The 22,122-nt window shown below is 43.9% G+C and overlaps 1 protein-coding gene across 6 annotated transcripts in view; it reads left to right on the top strand.

Annotated features, from left to right (window-relative positions):
- Positions 1-22,122, top strand: part of camkk1a (calcium/calmodulin-dependent protein kinase kinase 1, alpha a) — a 202,275-nt gene that overhangs the window by 83,277 nt on the left and 96,876 nt on the right. Inside the window, exons 1-3 of one of the 6 annotated variants that reach the window (XM_061898331.1) lie at positions 2,305-2,355; positions 2,427-2,651; positions 2,735-2,795. The exons of the other annotated variants lie outside the window; for them this stretch is intronic. Coding sequence (XP_061754315.1) covers positions 2,790-2,795 — 6 coding nt within the window. The 5' untranslated portion in view covers positions 2,305-2,355; positions 2,427-2,651; positions 2,735-2,789. Of the gene's footprint in view, positions 1-2,304; positions 2,356-2,426; positions 2,652-2,734; positions 2,796-22,122 lie in introns of those variants that run through there. 6 annotated transcript variants of the gene reach the window in all.

The following is a 22,122-nucleotide window of genomic DNA, read 5'->3' as shown; positions in this document are numbered from 1 at the left end:
GCGCCCTGCTGTTTTTAAGGACTTTCTGCAAAAAAGCTAGTCAATGATAGCACTCTTGTATTTTTAAGAATCTGCTGCAAAAATGTGAGTTGCTCACAAGTCCTTAGAACTGAACTGGCGGGCAACCAGTTGAATAATCAAAATGATGAAAAGGAGGGGACTGAAATTGGAACCTTCAGAAACACCACTATTATAATTCAAGAAGTTGAACAAATAACTACTGACTGCATCTGAATTAAACAAGGTATAGCAACACATTAGTTACATAAATCACATTAAGAAAAATCTGTTAACTGCTAAAAAGGAGAGCACTTAAAGTGGTTCCGTGAAGAACGCTTCAGTTATGTAAATCACAATTTTGGACCACAGTGTTCTATGTTTGCCAGCTAAATTCAAATCCCAATGATCCAATTTATTCTTCACAATTGGAGCATTCTGCTGTTGATAAAACCCAACACCAAGAATAGACATTTGAAAGGCAATTTAAAATAAATAAAGAATAGTGAACAACGGGTTGAATAAGTGTACGTTATATGACGCATAAATAACCAACAGAGAAGGTGCCTGGTAAGTTAACGTAACATATTATGGTAAGAGTCATTCAAATAACTATAACATATAGAACATGTTATACATTTACCAAACAATCTGTCACTCCTAATCGCTAAATCCCATGAAATCTTGTACTGTACGACTAGACTCTTACATGAATGAGCTAAATAATATTATTTGATATTTTACGGTAATGTGTTAATAATTTCACACATAAGCCGCTCCTGAGTATAAGTCGCACCCCTGATTTAACTATGAAAAAAATGCGACTTATAGTCCGAAAAATACGGTACTTACGGTTCAGCCACTCTTTTAGTGTATTTACGGTACCTCCCAGCATGCATTGCTCGATGCGTGGGCTCCGGTAGTTGGTCGGTAAATGTGAACGGCAGTGGCTAGTTTGTTATTGTGTTCCTTGAATTTACACTGAGTAAAATATACTTCTACAAAGAAGAAGGTTGTCATCGAGTTATCAAGTGTTTCACAGCAGCTTACAATGTCCTTCAGAATAGAAACACTCTCATCATCATTACTTCCAGCACTAATTAGTAATGTCCAAACTGCTTGTGAAGTTTTACCAATACTTTCTGTTTTTCATCTTTACTCATGCCTTCTCTTATGGCCAGAACCTCATCAGTTTGGGGTTGATTCCCATGGGTGGCTGTGCAATCTCTGTCCACTATGCTTACACAGTAGTGTCCTGAGGATGTAATCTCAAGAGGCACTGGTTTCTGAAACATTGTGGCTTTATCATTCTCAATGTCAAGCACTGCTTTTGCCCTCTTAAGTGATGTTTTACTTAGTAGTAAAGTAATGTTCACTGAGACCACCTCAGTCTCTATGCAGCACCTGGTTTGGCCTATTTTAGCTGGGACTTTCATTTTTTTTATGGAATGAACAACTTGTCCATCACCAAACTTAAAAGCTCTTTTATTCTGTGTATTTTCCATTTTTTTCTTGTCACTCTCCTTCAGTGTATGAATGTAATTGTCCAGCCATTTTCACCACAGACTGTTCTGGTGCATGCAGTGTCAATTACAGCTGAACCTAGGGCTTCTACCATGAATATTTCAGCATCAGATACTGACTCTTTAGAAAACAATGCAACATTGCACTCTTCAATTAATTTTGTCTCTTCATTTTCCTCTCTCAGTTTTACACGTTCAGCCTTATTTGGGAAGTCCTTAGCCCAGTGAAATGTACTCTGGCAAATTACACACTTTGACCTCCTACCAAACCTATCTAGTGGGTTTGAGCCAGTCAACGGCGCCCTCTTTTGGTCGGGTTGGGAACGAAATTTCCTTCCGTCTCTTTTTCTTTAATCCACATAGAAAGCAACATCTTCACACACATGAATTCCCCCGCCGCATGTGGCCGGCTTCATATTGTCTACAAAAATATTTTTTAGAGCTGACTTCATGCTTGCAAATGTAAGTGTTGAACAAGCTGTAAGCGCAAGCTGTTTATCTTTAACATCTAGACTGGCTGTATCCAACAACTTTAATGCCAAAACAGCGTCGGGAAGAATCATGTCAAATTTGCGCATTTTGTTGTACATCTGCGCGAACTGAATGATGTAATCCGCCATGGAAACTTTGTTTTCTCTCCGAATTTTGTCAAAGTCCGTGTATGCATCATAAGCTCTGTCCTTTTCTTCTTTTAAGAATACATTATCCAACGCCTTTACAAGGGTCTTCATCCATCATCTTTGTTCAAATCATCCGCAGGTATTTCCAAAGCTGTATCTCTAGCTCTCCCCCTCAGTGATAAAGCAACAGCCAAAGCTTGTTTCTCCTTATCCAGGTCGGTAACATGTATCAACATTTCAAGTTTATTTTTCCAGCTCTCATATGACTTATTTTCTTCAAACGCAGGAGGGACTCTGTAGTTAGCGTTGTTAGACATCCTCTGCTACCAAACAAGGCGACAGCTGGCAATCAATGCTATCGCTGTGGGAGTGTTGGTGTAAGGACTTGCACTGTAGAAACTGCGGGAAGAAAGGACACATCGAACGTGCCTGTAAAGCGAAAAAGGCTCAGACGAGCAAACAGCATACTGAGACCAAGAAAAGTGGTTTCCAACGGAACAAGAGAAAACAGGTGAATATGGTGGAACGTGACCAGGATGAGCCGAGCGACTGTGACTCTGATGATGATATCACAGTGCATGTTTTATTCGTCAGGGACAGTGATGATGGATATTGGGTCACACCACTGTTGGAGAACCATCCTATAAGAATGCAGGTAGACACTGGTTTACGTGTATCGATGGTATCAGAAGCTGTTTACAGAGAGAAACTGCAGCACTTTGTGCTACAACCAACTCGGCTGAAGTTAAGGACCTACACAGGAGAACCGGTCCCAGTACTAGAAGTTGTTGATGTGACAGTTGAACTCAACGGACAGAAAAAGACTCTTCCACTGTACATCATTCAAGGGAAATGGCCAGCATTGCTAGGCCGCCGGTGGCTGGAGAAGCTCAGGCTTAATTGGCAGGAAGTGTTCCTAGTTAGGGATGGGGACACAGGGCCACTACAGGATAATCTAAAAACACATTCCCCCGTTTTTGATGGAGAACTTGGCAGCATGAAAGACATTACAGTTAAGCTGACAGTGAAACCAGGAAGCGTGCCAAAGGCTTTCAAAGCTAAACCTGTTCCATTTGCCATAAAACCAAAGGTGGAGGCAGAATTAGCCAGGTTAGTGAAGAGTGGAGTACTGGAATCAGTAAGCACAAGCGAATGGGCAACACCGATTTTTCCAGTCATGAAAGAGGATGGAACTCCACGGATCTGTGGTGACTTTAAAGTCACATTGAACCCTGTCCTACATGCTGAGAAGTATCCATTGCCCCTTATTGAGGAGCTTTTTGCAAGCCTAGCTGGAGGCCAGAAGTTTAGTAAGATAGATTTATGTCAGGCCTATCTACAAATGCATATGGATTCAGAGTCACAAGAGTTTTTGACTATAGTGACACACAAAGGCCTGTATAAGTACAGCAGGCTCCCTTTTGGAATTACCTCTGCCCCAGCACTTTTCCAAAGAGCTACGGACCAGATTCTCAGTGGAATACCAGGGGTCCAGTGCTATCTCGATGATCTGCTTATCACGGGACCGGATGAGCAGTCACACTTGAGGAATCTGGACATCACACTGCAAATATTAGAGGAATATGGCCTGAGAGTTCCGAAGGATAAGTTTCCGGCCTTGTGTTGAATACCTGGGGCATGTAATCGGCAGCACAGGACTCCACAAGGCACCATCAAAGCTGAAGGCTGTTGTAGAGGCTCCATCTCCGAATAATGTAAGTCAGCTGAGGTTGTTCCTGGGCCTCCTAACATACTATGCAAAGTTTGTGCCTAACCTTGCCAATGCATTGAAGCCTCTGCATGAACTTCTGAACAAAACTAAGAAATGGGAGTGGACGTATAAATGTGAGACAGCTTTCAAGGAAGTGAAGACAGTGCTGTCACAATCTAAGGTCCTCATTCATTTTGACCCCACATTGCCAATTCAGCTGGCATGTGACGCCTCACCTTATGGTGTGGGGGCAGTAGTGTCACACATAATGCCATAGGGCGATGAAAGGCCCATCACTTTTGCATCAAGGACACTGAGTAATGCAGAAAGCAATTATGCCCAAATTGAGCGTGAGGCACTATATATAGTGTTTGGGGTGAAGAGATTTCACCATTACCTTTATGGCAGAAAATTCACGCTACTGACTGACCATCGGCCTCTCACCTCCATTTTTGGTCCCCATACTGGCATTCCATCGCTTGCTGCCAGCCGTATGCAACGATGGGCTCTTTAACTGTCTGCCCACCAGTACGACATTAAATATAGGAAGACGGATTAGCACGGAAATGCTGAAGGGCTGTCAAGACTTCCACTGCCGGTCACACGCATTGAGCCGAAACAGGCTGAGATATCCTACTTCAAGGAAGCGGCTGCTACCCCAGTGACCCCAGCTCATGTGAAGAGACACACCCGCAATGACCCAATCCTGTCGGAAGTTATGGACATCATTGCTTGCGGCAGAAAAGGAGATATGACCCAAAGCTTAAAGCCATATCTGATGAGGAGAAATGAGCTTTCAGTCCAGTCTGGATGCTTATTGTTGGGCTATCGTGTCATTATTCCTGCGCCATTAAGAGAAAAAGTGCTTGATGAGCTTCACTCTGGGCACTATGGTGTAGTGCGAATGAAAGAAATGGCACGCAGCTATTTCTGGTGGCCAAGCTTGGATGTAGCTATAGAATAAAAAGCCAAGTTATGCTCTGCCTGCCAGAAACTGAGAAACCTCCCACAGCTGGCTCCCTTGCATCCGTGGGACTGGCCTGAGGAACCATGGCAAAGAGTCCATGTTGATTTTGCTGGACCACTGGAGAATCACATGTTCTTAGTTAAAATTGACGTTCACAGCAAATGGCCTGAGGTCGCTGTCATGAAGAGCACCTCGTCAAAGAGAACCATTGAAGAGTTAAAATCCATTTTCAGTCATAATGGTCTGCCACAGCAGTTGGTTAGCGACAATGGTCCACAACTGGTGTCTGAAGAATTTTTGGCGTTCATTGAGGAGAATGGTATTCAGCACATCAAGTCTGCGCCCTATCATGCGGCTACAAATGGGTTTGCGGAAATGTTTGTACAGGCTCTGAAGAAAGCTCTCAAGTCTTCTCCAAGCACGCAAACCCTTAACAGGCGCATCAATGCTTTCTTGTTGGCATATCGAAACACCCCTCATGCTACCACTAAGGTGTCCACTGCCTCAGCGATGTTCAAGGGACAACTCCGCACTCGATTAGATCTCCTGAAACCTCTAAACACAAGAGAGGTTGTGCACCAGCAACAGAATGCTCAAGTGGAAAGACGGGTAAATGCAAAATTGCAGAGCTTCATGGCAGGAGATCGGATTCTTGCTCGGAACTACACCAACGATATAAAGTGGGTGCCTGTGACCATTGTTTCCAAAACCGGTCCTGTCTCATATACAGTAGAAACCAGTTACCATCGCATCTGGAGAAGACACCTCGACCAACTGCTGCACACTTCTGGGTCTCATGATGACTCACGCCAGCCGACATCTTTTGTTCCTGAGCTGTGTCCTTCCCTGGAGCAGCCTCAAACCCCAGACACGGCTACTGTTCAAAGTACACATGGATCTGCTCCTGGCACACCGGAACCTGCACGAGTACCTGCCTCAGGTTTCATTTTACCCAGACCAGTACCCACACCATCTACAGTAACCGAAGTGCCTAGAGGTTGTGTTTACCCTCAACAAGAAAGACGACCTCCAGATAGACTGTCATTGTAGTCTAGGCGCTGACCCGTGTCATAGGGGTAGAATAATCCCCAGGGTTCAGTTTAGGATTGAGGTAGTCCACCCTCATTCTCTAGTTCAGGCAAGTGTTTTATTTGCTTAAAGTTATAGTTGGAACAGTTTATATTTCACAAAAGAGCTTGAAGTGTATTTTGAAAATGACTTTGATTTTGTTTATTTTATTTTTGTTAAGGGAACCATAAAAGTAAAAGGGAAGGGATGTTGTGTATTAACAGTCCTAGTTTTGTCCCTCCTGAGTTACCGTCATGCCTCCTGCTCTTAATGTCACTTCCTGTATCATACAGAGTTGTTGTTGACTTTGACAATAGTAAACGTGAAGCTACAGAGCAACCAACATTCCATGTCCTTATTATTATTGGTTTAATGCCCAACCATATATATGGGTATATAAAACAGTGTTTTAATATAGAATTGTAAATCGTTTTTAAAGGCACAAAAAACAGGTCGGGTGTTGAGAAATTTAGATTTATGATTATAAAACTTAGCCAATAGTATAATGAGGTTGCAAAGGTAAAATTCATTTTCACATTTTTTTTCAATACAGTGTAAAACCAAATATATATTATTTATTATGTATTATTGTTTTAGTTGCTTAAGAAATATTCCTGGCTCTGAATTTGTTCATTGCTATTTTTATGTTTTTGTGCATTACTTGTTGCCGTCATCATTAAACGAACGGTTACTCATCAGTTACTCAGAACTTGAGTAGTTTTTTCACGACATACGTTTTACTTTTACTCGAGTAAATATTTGGGTGACTACTCCTTACTTTTACTTTAGTAATAAATCTCTAAAGTAACAGTACTCTTACTTGAGTACAATTTCTGGCTACTCTACCCACCTCTGCCTCAGACCCCTTATCATTAGTTTTATAAATGGTGGCTCCTATCAGATGTTGCAAATGTGTCTTTTACTTCTGTGACAAAATACAATGCCCTCGTTTTTCTAAGATTCCCAAGTCATCTCTGGTTGAGCTGTGTTTTATTTACTTGAAACAGAAGCTATTAGGGAGTACATGCTATAATTTACAGATACAACTTTTTAATTTCCCGGAGGGAACTCTCTTGAAGGAATGAATAAAATACAAACCCTGTTTCCATATGAGTTGGGAAATTGTGTTAGATGTAAATATAAACGGAATACAAGGATTTGTAAATCCTTTTCAACCCATATTCAATTGAATGCACTACAAAGACAAGATATTTGATGTTCAAACTCATAAACTTTATTTTTTATTTTTTTGCAAATAATAATTAACTTAGAATTTCATGGCTGCAACACGTGCCAAAGTAGTTGGGAAAGGGCATGTTCACTACTGTGTTACATCACCTTTTCTTTTAACAACACTCAATAAACGTTTGGGAACTGAGGAAACTAATTGTTGAAGCTTTAAGAGTGGAATTCTTTCCCATTCTTGTTTTATGTAGAGCTTCAGTCGTTCAACAGTCAAGGGTCTCTGCTGTCGTATTTTACGCTTCATAACGCGCCACACATTTTCGATGGGAGACAGGTCTGGTTTGCAGGCGGGCCAGGAAAGTACCCGCACTCTTTTTTTACGAAGCCACGCTGTTGTAACACGTGCTGATTGTGGCTTGGCATTGTCTTGCTGAAATAAGCAGGGGCGTCCATGAAAAAGAGGGCGCTTAGATGGCATCATATGTTGTTCCAAAACCTGTAGATTAGATTAGATAGTACTTTATATGTACTATCTAATTTACATATCTATATGTACTTTGTATGTACCTTTCAGCATTAATGGTGCCTTCACAAATGTGTAAGTTACCCATGCCTTGGGCACTAATGCACCCCAATACCATCACAGATGCTGGCTTTTGAACTTTGCATCGAAAACAGTCTGGATGGCTCGCTTCCCCTTTGGTCTGGATGACACGATGTCAAATATTTCCAAAAACAATTTGAAATGTGGACTCCTCAGACCACAGAACACTTTCCACTTTGCATCAGTCCATCTTAGATGATCTCGGGCCCAGAGAAGCCGGCGGCGTTTCTGGATGTTGTTGATAAATGACTTTCGCTTTGCAAAGTAGAGCTTCAAGTTGCACCTACAGATGCAGCGAAAAAATTTATTTAGTGACAGTGGTTTTCTAAGGTGTACCTGAGCCCATGTGGTGATATCCTTTAGTGATTGATGTCGGTTTTTGATACAGTGCCGTCTGAGGGATCGAAGGTCACGGTCATTCAATGTTGGTTTCCGGCCATGCCGCTTACGTGGAGTGATATCTCTAGATACTCTGAACCTTTTGATTATATTAGGGACGGCGTGGCGCAGTGGGAGAGTGGCCGTGCGCAACCCGAGGGTCCCTGGTTCAAATCCCACCTAGTACCAACCTCGTCACGTCCGTTGTGTCCTGAGCAAGACACTTCACCCTTGCTCCTGATGGGTGCTGGTTGGCGCCTTGCATGGCAGCTCCCTCCATCAGTGTGTGAATGGGTAAATGTGGAAGTAATGTCAAAGCGCTTTGAGTACCTTGAAGGTAGAAAAGCGCTATACAAGTACAACCCATTTATCATTTATTATGGACCGTAGATGTTGAAATACCTAAATTTCTTGCAATTGCACTTTGAGAAAAGTTGTTCTTAAACTGTTTGATTATTTGCTCACGCAGTTGTGGACAAAGGGGTGTACCTCGCCCCATCCTTTCTTGTGAAAGACTGAGCATTTTTTGGGAAGCTGTTTTTATACCCAAACATGGCACCCACCTGTTCCCAATTAGCCTGCACACCTGCGACAAAGAAAGAATGACAGTAATAAAGGACACAAATGCATTTGAAAAACAAATGTAAACAATGCTGAAAGATAACACATTTGAGGTAGTAAAAAAAGATTCCACAGAGGAAAGTGAAAACATGCTCAAAACTTTCCTGAAACCATTAGTGAACTGCAAGAAAATAACACAAGATCTATGTTTAATACCCACAGCAAATATCACCCCACGACTTTACGATACCCTAAATTTTCACAAAAATTATACCCCACTACGCCCAATAGTGAATAATATAGGTTCCGTTCTATATAATGTATCAAAAGCGGTCGTTGAAATAATAAAACCTCTCCTTGGCCTCAGAAAATACCGCTGCAAAAATTAAAAACAAGTTGCACGGGATTTCTACTGATCTCAAATGAACCAGATTAAATGTTTATTTCACATGACGTAATTTCATTGTTCACCAAAACCATAGTGGATGCCACCCTGCACATTATCAATAAACGCATCACAAAAGACAATTCCAAAAGATAGAACTAACCTCACACCTGAAGACGTACTCATATATCTCAATTTTGTTGCAAATTCCACATGCTTTCAATACAAAGGATTAATATACAATCAAAAGAGGGCTTCAAAATAGGAGACCCCTTATCAGCAATAATGAGCAGTTTATTCATGGAAGACCTGGAAACACCGCCACCAACATAGCATCCATACACTGCAGAGCCCCCTTCTGGATAAGATACGTGGATGACATTCTTGAGAAAACAAAAATGCGACACACACAGGATCTTACAGACCACCTCAACAGTATTGACAAGACTAGAAACATTCAATTTACACATGAAGAGGAAATAAACACGACCACAACTTTTTTGGACATGAATATCCACTGCAAAGATGACGGCAGTCAAAACATTTCTGTTCACCGAAAACCGACGCTTACCGACCAGACTCCGAACGTCCCAAAGCACACAAACTGTCAGTCGTGAGGACACTCTATGAACGGGCCAACATCATAACAGAAAAAGAAGACAGACGAAAATCAGAGAAGCACATCAAAAATGCACTCAAAAAATGCCAATATCCGACCTGGCCCATCAAAAAAGGGGAACAACAAGTAAAAAACGAAAAAAAAAAAAGAACAAAGAAAACAACGAAGAAAAACTGAAGCTTTGTTGAGCGTTTGCCGAAGCCTGCCAGATTCAGACGATTCTCTGTACATGACCAAACATAGGGGGAAAGCTTGTGCCAAAAATAAAAAAAAAATTGGTAGGATAGCCATCTGGTCCTGAGGATTTACCATCTTGTCGTGATAACGCTGCAACATTTAATCCCGCAGCAGTAATTGGTCTCTCTCACTCTTCCGCAGCAGACTGATCAACTAAGGGGATGTCCTGAAATAAAAATCAAAGAGGTCTTAACCTTACCATACATTAGAGCAGGGGTCGGCAACCTTTACCACTCAAAGAGCCATTTCGACCCGTTTCACAAAATGAGGAAGACAATGGGAACCGCAACTATTCTCGCCAATATCTGCTGGTGGTTACCCAGATGACAAGAATAGGGGCATTCTATGAAACCATTGCCTCTTAACACCTTCTACAACATGTACAAACTGCTTCCCAGTCCAGTAACATGTTGTGAGAGGCTTCCGCAGATGCACGCACACGACTGGAAGGCATACTGGGTGACACAGAGTACACTGACGGTTGTGGTATAAACAACTTTAACACTCCTACTAATATGCGCCACATTGTGAACCCACACAAGAAAAGAATGACAAACACATTTCGGGAGAAAATCCTCACAGTAACACAACATAAACGCAACACAACAAATACCCAGAATCCTTTCCATCCATGACAATTCCTGACTATGTTATACACCCCAGGAGCACCAACTCCCCCCGCCCCCCCTCTCCCTGCTTGTTTGTGATGGGCGCGGTTTGGTGCTCGCGGGGTGTATAACATAGTCAGTTGTGTCATGGATGCAAAAGATTCTGGGTATTCGTTGTGTTACGTTTATGTTGTGTTACTGTGAGGATTTTCTCCCAAAATGTGTTTGTCATTCTTCTTTTGTGTGGGTTCACAATGTGGCACATTTTAGTAGGAGTGTTAAAAATGTTTATATCACAACCGTCAGTGTACTCTGTGTCACCCAGTATGCCTTGCAATCTCATACATGTACCGATAGAAGCAGCGAAATGCATGTGTCCGGTCAGCATGCAAATAGCATCCCATGTATGGTGGGCGCGATGTTGTTCAAGAGGACGCAAATAGCATTCCGTGAATGGCGGGCGCGATGACGTTCAAGAGGATGTTAAGAGTAATATATTCACGGCACGCCCTTAATATTGTAGTCCGAGTGAAAATTGGAGAACGTTGACTCCGGGTGATGTCCGGGAGAGGCATTGAATTCCGGAATCTCAACGCAACAATCTGGGGGGTCGGCGATTGTGCAGCTGAGCCGCATCAGAGTTGCCAAAGAGCCGCATGCGGCTCCGGAGCCGCGGGTTGCCGACCCCTGCCTTAGGGGAATGACAGAATCAATACAGCGGGTCATTAAAAACACAATATAAATACACCTGTCAAGCCTCACACAAAAACAAGACAGTTACTTTTACATCCAAAGGACAAAATAGATCCTGATAATAAATGCGATGTAATTTAAGAAAACATGCAAAAAATCTATACATTGGAGTAACAAGGGACATTCAGTGGCCTAGTGGGTAGAGGGTCCGCCCTGAGATCGATAGGTTGTGAGTTCAAACCAAAGACTATACAAATGGGACCCATTACCTCCCTGCTTGGCTGTGACAATTATTGGTACTTTAACTTTAACTTAATTCAACACAAGAAGAAAGAATTTGAAAAAGAGACAGCTGAAAGGTTCACACAAGAAGCCTAAAACAAAATTCCAAATCAGGGATATCAGATCATTACAAAATAAATAACCACATCATGGACTGGGACAACGGTTAAATCATTGGGAAAGAAGGTAACATATACAAACGATGGATTAAGGAGGCAATCAAATTAAATGATAAATGGGTTGTACTTGTATAGCGCTTTTCTACCTTCAAGGTACTCAAAGCGCTTTGACACTACTTCCACATTTACCCATTCACACACACATTCACACACTGATGGAGGGAGCTGCCATGCAAGGCGCCAACCAGCACACATCAGGAGCAAGGGTGAAGTGTCTTGCTCAGGACACAACGGACGTGACGAGGTTGGTACTAGGTGGGAATTGAACCAGGGACGCTCGGGTTGCGCAAGAAAACCATCCTTCGGGATCCATCTATTTTCTACCGCTTGTCCCTTTCAGGGTTTTTGGGGGTGCGTGAGCCTATCTCAGCTTCATTCGGGCGGAAGGCGGTGTACACCATGGACAAGTTACGACCTCATCGCAGCGCCGACACTGATAGGCAGACAACATTCACACTAACATTCAAAATTAATCGCATACCTGGGACTCCCTCCTCCATTAACCATGAAGCGGCAGGCGCCAACCAGGTAGACATGACAGGTCTGCAAGGTTGGCCATGCCTATAAGAACAGCTGATAGGCAACACGTCACAGTGGTCAGGTGACCCTTTTGAAGAAGACATGTAAACAAGTGGAGGGGAATGGGAGAAAACAAAAACAAAAAGAACAATAAAATAAAATTTGAATAATCGGTATAAGCCTGGGCCCCTGGAGAGGGGGTACAGACTGAGGCCAAGGGAAAAAAAACTACTCACAGTCATAACACACATTCCTCTTACATGTGTGTAAGAGGGAAACATCCCACATCAAAGAACACAAAGGACATTAAAGGGGAACATTATCACCAGACCTATGTAAGCGTCAATATATACTTTAATGTTGCAGAAAAAAGACCATATATTTTTTTAACCGATTTCCGAACTCTAAATGGGTGAATTTTGGCAAATTAAACGCCCTTCTGTTTATCGCTCTCGGAGCGATGACGTGAGAACGTGACGTCACCTAGGTAATAAAGCCGCCATTTTTATTTTCTCAAACACATTACTAACACCGGCTCTCAGCCCTGTTATTTTCCGTTTTTTCAACTATTTTCTGGAACCTTGGAGACATCATGCCACGTCGGTGTGTTGTCGGAGGGTGTAACAACACTAACAGGGAGGGATTCAAGTTGCCCAAAGATGCGAAAGTGGCAAGAAATTGGTCGAAATTTGTTCAAAATACGAGGGTGTGGGGAAAGTCGACGAAATGGTCAGTTATTTGTTCCGCACACTTTACCGACGAAAGGTTTGCTACTACAGAGATGGCAAGATTGTGTGGATACCCTGCGACACTCAAAGCAGATGCCTTTCCAACGATAAAGTCAAAAATATCTGCCGCCAGACCCCCATTGAATGTGCCGGAGTGTCTGCACATTTCACCGGCGGTGCTAAGGCAGACATGGCACAGAGATGTATGGATAACCTGCAGATGCATTTGCAACGATAAAGTCAAGAAAATCACAAAAGTTAGTTTTGTTGATGTTATTGACTTATGTGCTAATCAGACATATTTGGTCGCGGCATGACTGCCAGCTAATCGTTGCTAACATGCTATTTAGGCTAGCTGTATGTACATTTGAAACTATATTTACATCCAGCGTTTCCTTCCACCCACATTTAATGCCAAACAAACACTTACCAATCGACGGATTTAAGTTGATCCAGTGTCACAAGATGCGAAACTTCCGATCGCTGGTCTGCACATTTTACCGGCGATGCTAACGCAGACATGGCCGAATAGCGTCAATAGCTATTCGCTCAATAGCTTCAGTTTCTTCTTCAATTTCTTTTTCGCTATCTGCCTCCATACTCCAACCATCCGTTTCAATACATGCGTAATCTGTTGAATCGCTTAAGCCGCTGAATCCGAGCTAATGTCGCTATATCTTGCTGTGCTATCCGCCATTGATTGTTTGTATTGGCAGCACTGTATGACGTCACAGTAAAATGGACAGTGGCTTCGAGAGAGCGAAAATAAAGCACTTTAAAGCTTTTTTTAGGGATATTCCGGGACGGGGAACATTTTGAAAAAATTTTTTTTTAAATAAAATTAGCCACTGGGAACTGATTTTTATTGGTTTTAACCCTTTTGAAATTGTGATAATGTTCCCCTTTAAAGACATTAAAAGATCAGAGCTGATGCAACCAGCCACTTCTACATACAGCTATGAATAAAAAGTAAAATAAACATATACTCTGTGGTGGCCTCTCTGCATGCATTATGACTCTAAAGTACTTTTTCGACATTCAAATTGTATTTATTAAAGATTAAAATATAGATAATGGGAAGAAATTGCCCTGCAATCATATTCCAAAACTTAAAAAGAGTTTCATGTTTCTTCACAGCAAGGCTCACCTGAACACAGCGCCACCTCCTTGTCTGGAGCAGAGTCCATGTGCCTGTCGTGGCTGTAGATATGTTCTGATTGCATCCCACCACAAATAGCACACACTATTTCATTTAAATAATAACTTACATTGCAGCCTAATGAGCCAATAGCAATAAAAAAATCAATACAATAAAAAACTATTTCAGTTTGGCTTACCAACTTTTTCATCCTCTTTAATTTTTTTCTGGATTTTCTGCTTTACAGATTTTGCCTATTTACTATCTGTTCACTTAAAAAGTTCACCCAATTGATCTTATAGTTATTGTATGCAAACTACTCTTGCTGTCCCTGAATAGGAATAACAGCAACAACATCCTGTTGCAGTTTGCCTATATAAGAAAAGTTATGATGCTAATGCTAAAAATGAATTTGCTAAATGCACATACATACCTCTGATTTCAGCCCGTATTTCCTCCTCTTCATTCCTTTGCTTAATTGGCCGCAGCAGATAACTTTTATGTCCCCCTTTTCCTCGTATAGATTATTAATCAGATAAAATTGCTCTCCACGCTTTCTGTGATCATCACACAATGTGCCGTCGCGGCGTCACCTTTCACCAGAAACAAAGGGTCATATTGCAGCCAATATTAAATAATTCTAATGTTGGTGGCCCTGTATTAAAACCTAAAGTTTGGTAATGCTAATACCCCCAATGATTTAGGTCTCTATACATATTGTTTTACGTAATATATGAGTCTTTTTATTTCAAAGGAAGTCAAATTTATTTTACGAAAGAAGGACTAAAGGAAAAAAGAGGTATACACTGCAATAAATAATAAAGAAACGAACGTACATTCAATTCAACAGAGTTGACATGAGCCACTGTAAATAAATTGAGGACTAGCAGTCAAAATCTCCCTGGATTCTGAACAAAGTTGCCTTTATAAAGCTCTGCAAGTGTATGCGTAACCTGGACACCCAAGTATATGAAACTTTTAAAAGGAAAATTGTGAAGACGGTATTTTTGAGCCGCACAATTTATAGGAAGTATTTCACTCTTACTCAGGTTCAATTTGTATGGAGACACATGTCCAAAAACTTGGAAAGTACTTAAGGCAGCCAGGACTGAGACACAGATGTCCAACATATAAAAGGTAATCTGCATAGAGAGAGACCTTGACCTGCACATTCTGTCTACATATGCCTATAATAAGCAGGTTGGTACAAAGGGTTATTGAGGCTCAATGGCAAGGGAAAAAAGCAATAGGCTCCAGGGGCAGCCCTACCGCGTGGAACGGCAAATTCGAAAATATTCGGATTTAATGTTATTTGTCCTGATCGAGGCTTCAGGAAATGAATACAGGAGCTTAATCCACAAAATAAAACTGTTATCAAAGCCAAATCTTTCCAGGCCATAAAATAGGTAATTCCACTCCACTCGGTCCAATGCCTTTTTTAGCATTAATAGATGTCACTGCCCCCTTAGTGTTAAGAGCAGGCACATCATACAATATATTAAAAACGTCGAAGATTAGAAGTGTAGTGCCTATTCCAAATGAACCCGGTTTGATCCGCATTAATAATAAAAAGGAGAATAGTATCCAGACGTGAAGCCAGCAATTTGGATAATACATTAAAGTCCACATTTAACAGGCAAATAGGATGATATAGAAGTGCACAACAAAGGTGTTATGCTCCTTGAAGCTTTGTTGAACGTTTGCGGAAGCCGTCCAGATTCAAATGATTCACTGTATATGTCCAAAAATAGGGCGGCTAGTTTATGCCAAAGAAAAAAAAATGGGATAGCCATCTGGTCCTGAGGATTTACCATCTTGTAGTGATAATGCTGCAACATTTAATCCCGCAGCAGTAATTGGTATCTGTCACTCTACTGCAGAGGACAGATGTCCACATTGGCAAAAAAATGTTCAAGCTCAGAAGAAGAACAATGAGAAGATGAGTAGAATCCATCCATCCATCTTCTTCCGGTCGGGTCGCGGGGGCAACAGCCTAAGCAGGGAAACCCAGACTTCCCTTTCCCCAGCCACTTTGTCTAGCTCTTCCCGGGGGATCCCGAGGCGTTCCCAGGCCAGCCGGGAGACATAGTCTTCCCAATATGTCCTGGGTCTTCCCCGTGGCCTCCTACCGGTTGGACGTCCCCTAAACACCTCCCTAGGGAGGCGTTCGGGTGGCATCCTGACCAGATGCCCGAACCACCTCATCTGGCTCCTCTCGATGTGGAGGAGCAGCGGCTTTACTTTGAGCTCCTCCCGGATGGCAGAGCTTCTCACCCTATCTCTAAGAGAGAGCCCCGCCACACGGCGGAAGAAACTCATTTCGGCCGCTTGTACCCGTGATCTTATCCTTTCGGTCATGACCCAAAGCTCATGACCATAGGTGAGGATGGGAACGTAGATCGACCGGTAAATTGAGAGCTTTGCCTTCCGGCTCAGCTCCTTCTTCACCACAACGGATCGGTACAACGTCCGCATTACTGAATACGCCGCACCGATCCGCCTGTCGATCTCACGATCCACTCTTCCCTCACTCGTGAACAAGACTCCTAGGTACTTAAACTCCTCCACTTGGGGCAGGGTCTCCTCCCCAACCCGGAGACGGCATTCCACCCTTTTCCGGGCGAGAACCATGCGCTCGGACTTGGAGGTGCTGATTCTCATTCCGGTCGCTTCACACTCGGCTGCAAACCGATCCAGTGAGAGCTGAAGATCCCAGTCAGATGAAGCCATCAGGACCACATCATCTGCAAAAAGCAGAGACCTAATCCTGTCCATAAAAGTTATGAACAGAATCGGTGACAAAGGACAGCCTTGGCGGAGTCCAACCCTCACTGGAAATGTGTTCGACTTACTGCCGGCAATGCGGACCAAGCTCTGGCACTGATCGTACAGGGAGCGGACCGCCACAATAAGACAGTCCAATACCCCATACTCTCTGAGCACTCCCCACAGGACTTCCCGAGGGACACGGTCGAATGCCTTCTCCAAGTCCACAAAGCACATGTAGACTGGTTGGGCAAACTCCCATGCACCCTCAAGAACCCTGCCGAGAGTATAGAGCTGGTCCACAGTTCCACGACCAGGACGAAAACCACACTGTTCCTCCTGAATCCGAGGTTCGACTATCCAGCGTAGCCTCCTCTCCAGTACACCTGAATAAACCTTACCGGGAAGGCTGAGGAGTGTGATCCCACGATAGTTGGAACACACCCTCCGGTCCCCCTTCTTAAAGAGAGGAACCACCACCCCGGTCTGCCAATCCAGAGGTACCGCCCCCGATGTCCACGCGATGCTGCAGAGTCTTGTCAACCAAGACAGCCCCACAGCATCCAGAGCCTTAAGGAACTCCGGGCGGATCTCGTCCACCCCCGGGGCCTTGCCACCGAGGAGCTTTTTAACTACCTCAGCGACCTCAGCCCCAGAAATAGGAGAGTCCATCACAGATTCCCCAGGCACTGCTTCCTCATAGGAAGACGTGATGGTGGGATTGAGGAGGTCTTCGAAGTATTCCTTCCACCTATCCACAACTTCCGCAGTTGAGGTCAGCAGAGCACCATCCGCACCATACACCGTGTTGATAGTGCACTGCTTCCCCTTCCTGAGGCGGCGGACGGTGGTCCAGAATCGCTTCGAAGCCGTCCGGAAGTCGTTTTCCATGGCTTCCCCGAACTCCTCCCATGTCCGAGTTTTTGCCTCAGCGACCGCTGAAGCCGCGCACCGCTTGGCCTGTCGGTACCTGTCCACTGCCTCCGGAGGCCTATGAGCCAAAAGGACCCGATAGGACTCCTTCTTCAGCTTGACGGCATCCCTCACCGCTGGTGTCCACCAAGGGGTTTTAGAATTTCCGCCCCGACAGGCACCAACAACCTTGCGGCCACAGCTCCAATCAGCCGCCTCGACAATAGAGGTGCGGAACATGGTCCACTCGGACTTAATGTCCAGAACCTCCCTCGTGACATGTTCGAAGTTCTTCCGGAGGTGGGAATTGAAACTTTCTCTGACAGGAGACTCTGCCAGACGTTCCCAGCAGACCCTCACAATGCGTTTGGGCCTGCCAGGTCGGTCCGGCATCCTCCCCCACCATCGCAGCCACCTCACCACCAGGTGGTGATCGGTAGAAAGCTCTGCCCCTCTCTTCACCCAAGTGTCCAAAACATAAGGCCGCAAATCCGATGACACAACTACAAAGTCGATCATGGAACTGCGGCCTAGGGTGTCCTGGTGCCAAGTGCACATATGGACACCCTTATGTTTGAACATGGTGTTTGTAATGGACAAATTGTGACGAGCACAAAAGTCCAATAACAAAACACCACTCCGGGGGGCCATTCTTCCCAATCACGCCTCTCCAGGTTTCACTGTCGTAGCCAACATGAGCGTTGAAGTCCCCCAGTAGGACAAGGGATTCACCCGGGGGAGCACTTTCCAGTACTCCTTCGAGTGTACCCAAAAAGGGTGGGTACTCTGAACTGCTGTTTGGTGCGTAAGCACAAACAACAGTCAGGACCCGTCCCCCCACCCGAAGGCGGAGGGAGGCTACCCTTTCGTCCACTGGGTTGAACTCCAACGTGCAGGCTTTAAGCCGGGGGGCAACCAGAATTGCCACCCCAGCCCGTCGCCTCTCGCTGTCGGCAACGCCAGAGTGGAAGAGGGTCCAGTCCCTCTCGAGAGAAGTGGTTCCAGAGCCCTTGCTCTGCGTCGAAGTGAGTCCGACTATATCCAGCCGGAACTTCTCCACTTCGCGCAATAGCTCAGGCTCTTTTCCCCCCAGTGAGGGGACGTTCCACGTCCCAAGAGCTAGCTTCTGTAGCCGAGGATCGGACCGCCAAGTGCCCTGCCTTCGGCTGCCGCCCAGTTCACATTGCACCCGACCTCTATGGCCCCTGCTATGGGTGGTGAGCCCATTGGAGGGGTGACCCACGTTGCCTCTTCGGGCTGTGCCCGGCCGGGCCCCATTGGAACAGGCCCGGCCACCAGGCGCTCGCCATCGTGCCCCACCTCCGGGCCTGGCTCCAGAGGGGGGCCCCGGTGACCCGCGTCCGGGCGAGGGAAATCTGGGTCCATGTTTTATCTTCTTCATAGAGGTATTCGAGCTGCTCTTTGTCTGATCCCTCACCTAGAACCTGTTTGCCTTGGGAGACCCTACCAGGGGGCATAAAGCCCCCGGACAACATAGCTACTAGGATCATTGGGACACGCAAACTCCTCTACCACGATAAGGTGGCAGCTCAGAGAGGAGGATCATCACAGATGAGTAGAATGACACATTAAATTCTTAAATACATTACTAATCTCAAGACCAGCCGAAACTATACCTGAATCGGATTGAATCTGCAGAATATAATGGAATCTAGTGTAGTTGATGAGCTAATAGTTTGCCATCTTGATCGCCATGTTCATAAAACTGAGATCTTGAATGGAGTATTTGTTCAGTAGCCCGGACTGTCGCAAAGACATTAAGTTCTGCTTGTAGAGAGAGCCCCACAAAAAGTGTATAGGTTTTGAGATGTAGAGTACAAGTTATCTAACATAGTTATGCGTTGTGTCCAACTAGTCAATAATTATTTCTGAGATGTTTCTCACATTTTGCATAGGATATTATCTCCCCCTAATGTATGCCTTCAGTGTCTCCCAAAGTACAGAGGCCGACATCCCGGGAGTCTTGCTCAATAGAAAAAAAAATGTATTTGAAAAAATCCACAATCTCCTCATTTAAAATGAATCGTATATTTAGACGCCATGACCCACTTGTGGTCGTGGTTGTCAGGTTTTTGAAGAGTAAAAATCCATTGAAATTGGAGCATGGTCAGATATAACAAATGTATCATATTTACATATTCATATAGATCAGTGGTTCTTAACCTGGGTTCGATCGAACCCTAGGGGTTCGGTCAGTCGGCCTCAGGGGTTCGACGGAGCCTCCGTCCAAACCTGACTAAATAACAAGTTCAATGTTTTATTATTATAATCAAATGACAGCAATCATTTCCATGAGATTATTTTCTAATATAAGTGTTTTGGCACACTTACTCTGACAAAAAAACAACAACATTGTTTTTCATGAGCTCTGTACAAAGTGGGGTTGGAAATGATTTGTACCCCTGTCAGATATCGCATTTAGGTCCCACTAAAACATTCACATGTTGCACAATGAAATTAAATTAAGAAAAAACATTTTATTTTTCACTAAAGAAGGGTTCGGTAAATGCGCATATGAAACTGGCGGGGTTCGGTACCTCCAACATTGTTAAGAACCACTAATATAGATGAAAGTAATTTATTATCAACTTGAAAGTAATCAATGCGGGTGAAAGTGTGATGAATGATAGAAGGATTAAAAAACACCAGACATCTGAAACAGAATTTTTTTCCATGAAAGACTGATTTACCTTAAGAGACCGTGATAGTGGGCAACTTTTTGGGTGATGAGTGATCAAGCTGGGGATTGAGCCAACAGTTGAAATCTCCTCCTAGTATTAAATAGTACATTGACAAGTCAGGGAGATTCAGAAAAATACATTTAAAAAGGGGTCATTGTCATAGTTGGGAGCATAAACATTTACGAGGGCTACTGAGGTGTTGGAAATCTGGCCAGTGATGATAACATACCTCCCTTTGGGATCAGAATTACTATTCCAGTGTACAAAAGGAACAGATTTATAATCATTATTAAAAATTATGGATATGCAATATTGGTTGAGGTTTTGTAGCAACCAGAATAGAATAGAATGGACTTTATTGTCATTATATTTGCATATCACAAGATCAAGGACTTAAGGTGCGGTAGTAGGAACAAATATGGGGTAAAAATAAATTACACAAGAGGTAATATACAAAAAAATAACAATTGAATCAACAGACTACTATCCAATAAAATAATAAGCAATCCTGTACACTAAACAAAACACTATAGAAATACAAAATACTGTACAATATACAGAACAAGACAAGAGTACTGAGTAATAAATAACAATCAGTGTCGGACGTGTTGAACTCGAAGGGTAATAATGCACAGTAGGTTATTAGGGTAGGATATTGTATAGGGGTGATTTATTATTATAAGTTAGAGTTCAAGATGGTGACAGGTCTGGGAAAGAAACTGTGTCTGAGCCTGTTTGTTCTGGCTCTGATGCACCTCTAGCGCCTGCCTGATAGTAGCAGGTCGAACAGGTGGAAGCCAGGGTGTGTGCTGTCCTCGTTGATGCTTCAGGGAGGGGAGGGGGCAGCCAATGAATTTTTGTGCAGACTTTTCGACCCTCTGAATTGCCTGTTTGTCTGCTTCAGTGCAGCTGGCGTACCTCACTGTTATGCAGTACGTCAGCAGGCTCTCGACAGCCGAGCGATAGAAAGTTGTATTTTGGGTCCAGGAGAGGTCAGCAGATATGAGGGTGCCGAGGAACTTGTAGGAGCTGACTCTCTCCACCTCCTCGCCGTTGATGTAGAAGGGGGCGCAGTCTGCAGTGTTTTTCCTGAAGTAAAAGATGAATTCCTTGGTTTTTGTGGTGTTCAGTGCCAGATTTTTCACTGAACACTACGCTGATAGTTTCAGGACCTCATCTCTGTATGCAGAATAGATCCCCTCCTGTAATGGAACCCACCACTGTTGTGTCATCAACGAATTTGATGATGGTGTTCTCTGGGTGGGCTGGACTATAGTGATGGGTGTAGAGGAAATACAGCAAAGGGCTCAGCACACAGCCCTGTGGAGAGCTGATGCTGAATGTGGGGGGGAAGGAGAGATGGGGGCCGAGTTTAACTGTCTGAGGTCGGTTGGTAAGGAAGTCCTTTATTCAAAGACAGGTGAGTGTGGGAAGGCCTTAGTCCAGCAGTTTGGTGACCAGGATATCTGGAATGATGGTATTGAAGACGGAGCTATAGTCGATAAAAAGCATCCTGACATAGCCCCCCCGATGTTCCAGGTGGCTCAGTGCAGAGTGGAGAGCCATGGTTATGGCGCCGTCCGTGGATCTGTTTGCCCGGTAGGCAAACTGCTGTGGGTCTAGGGTGGGGGTTTGGCAAGCTTGGATGTGGGGTAGGACCAGCCTCTTGAAGCACTTCATGATGACAGGTGTGAATGCTACCGGGCGATAGTCGTTGAGGTTGTTTGTGGCAGCTTCCTT

This window comes from Nerophis ophidion, linkage group LG04 (genome assembly GCF_033978795.1).
Source record: "Nerophis ophidion isolate RoL-2023_Sa linkage group LG04, RoL_Noph_v1.0, whole genome shotgun sequence".
Lineage (NCBI taxonomy): Eukaryota > Metazoa > Chordata > Actinopteri > Syngnathiformes > Syngnathidae > Nerophis > Nerophis ophidion.
The sequence above is the reverse complement of the archived record's forward strand: the minus strand, read 5'-3'. Positions and strand labels throughout refer to the sequence as shown.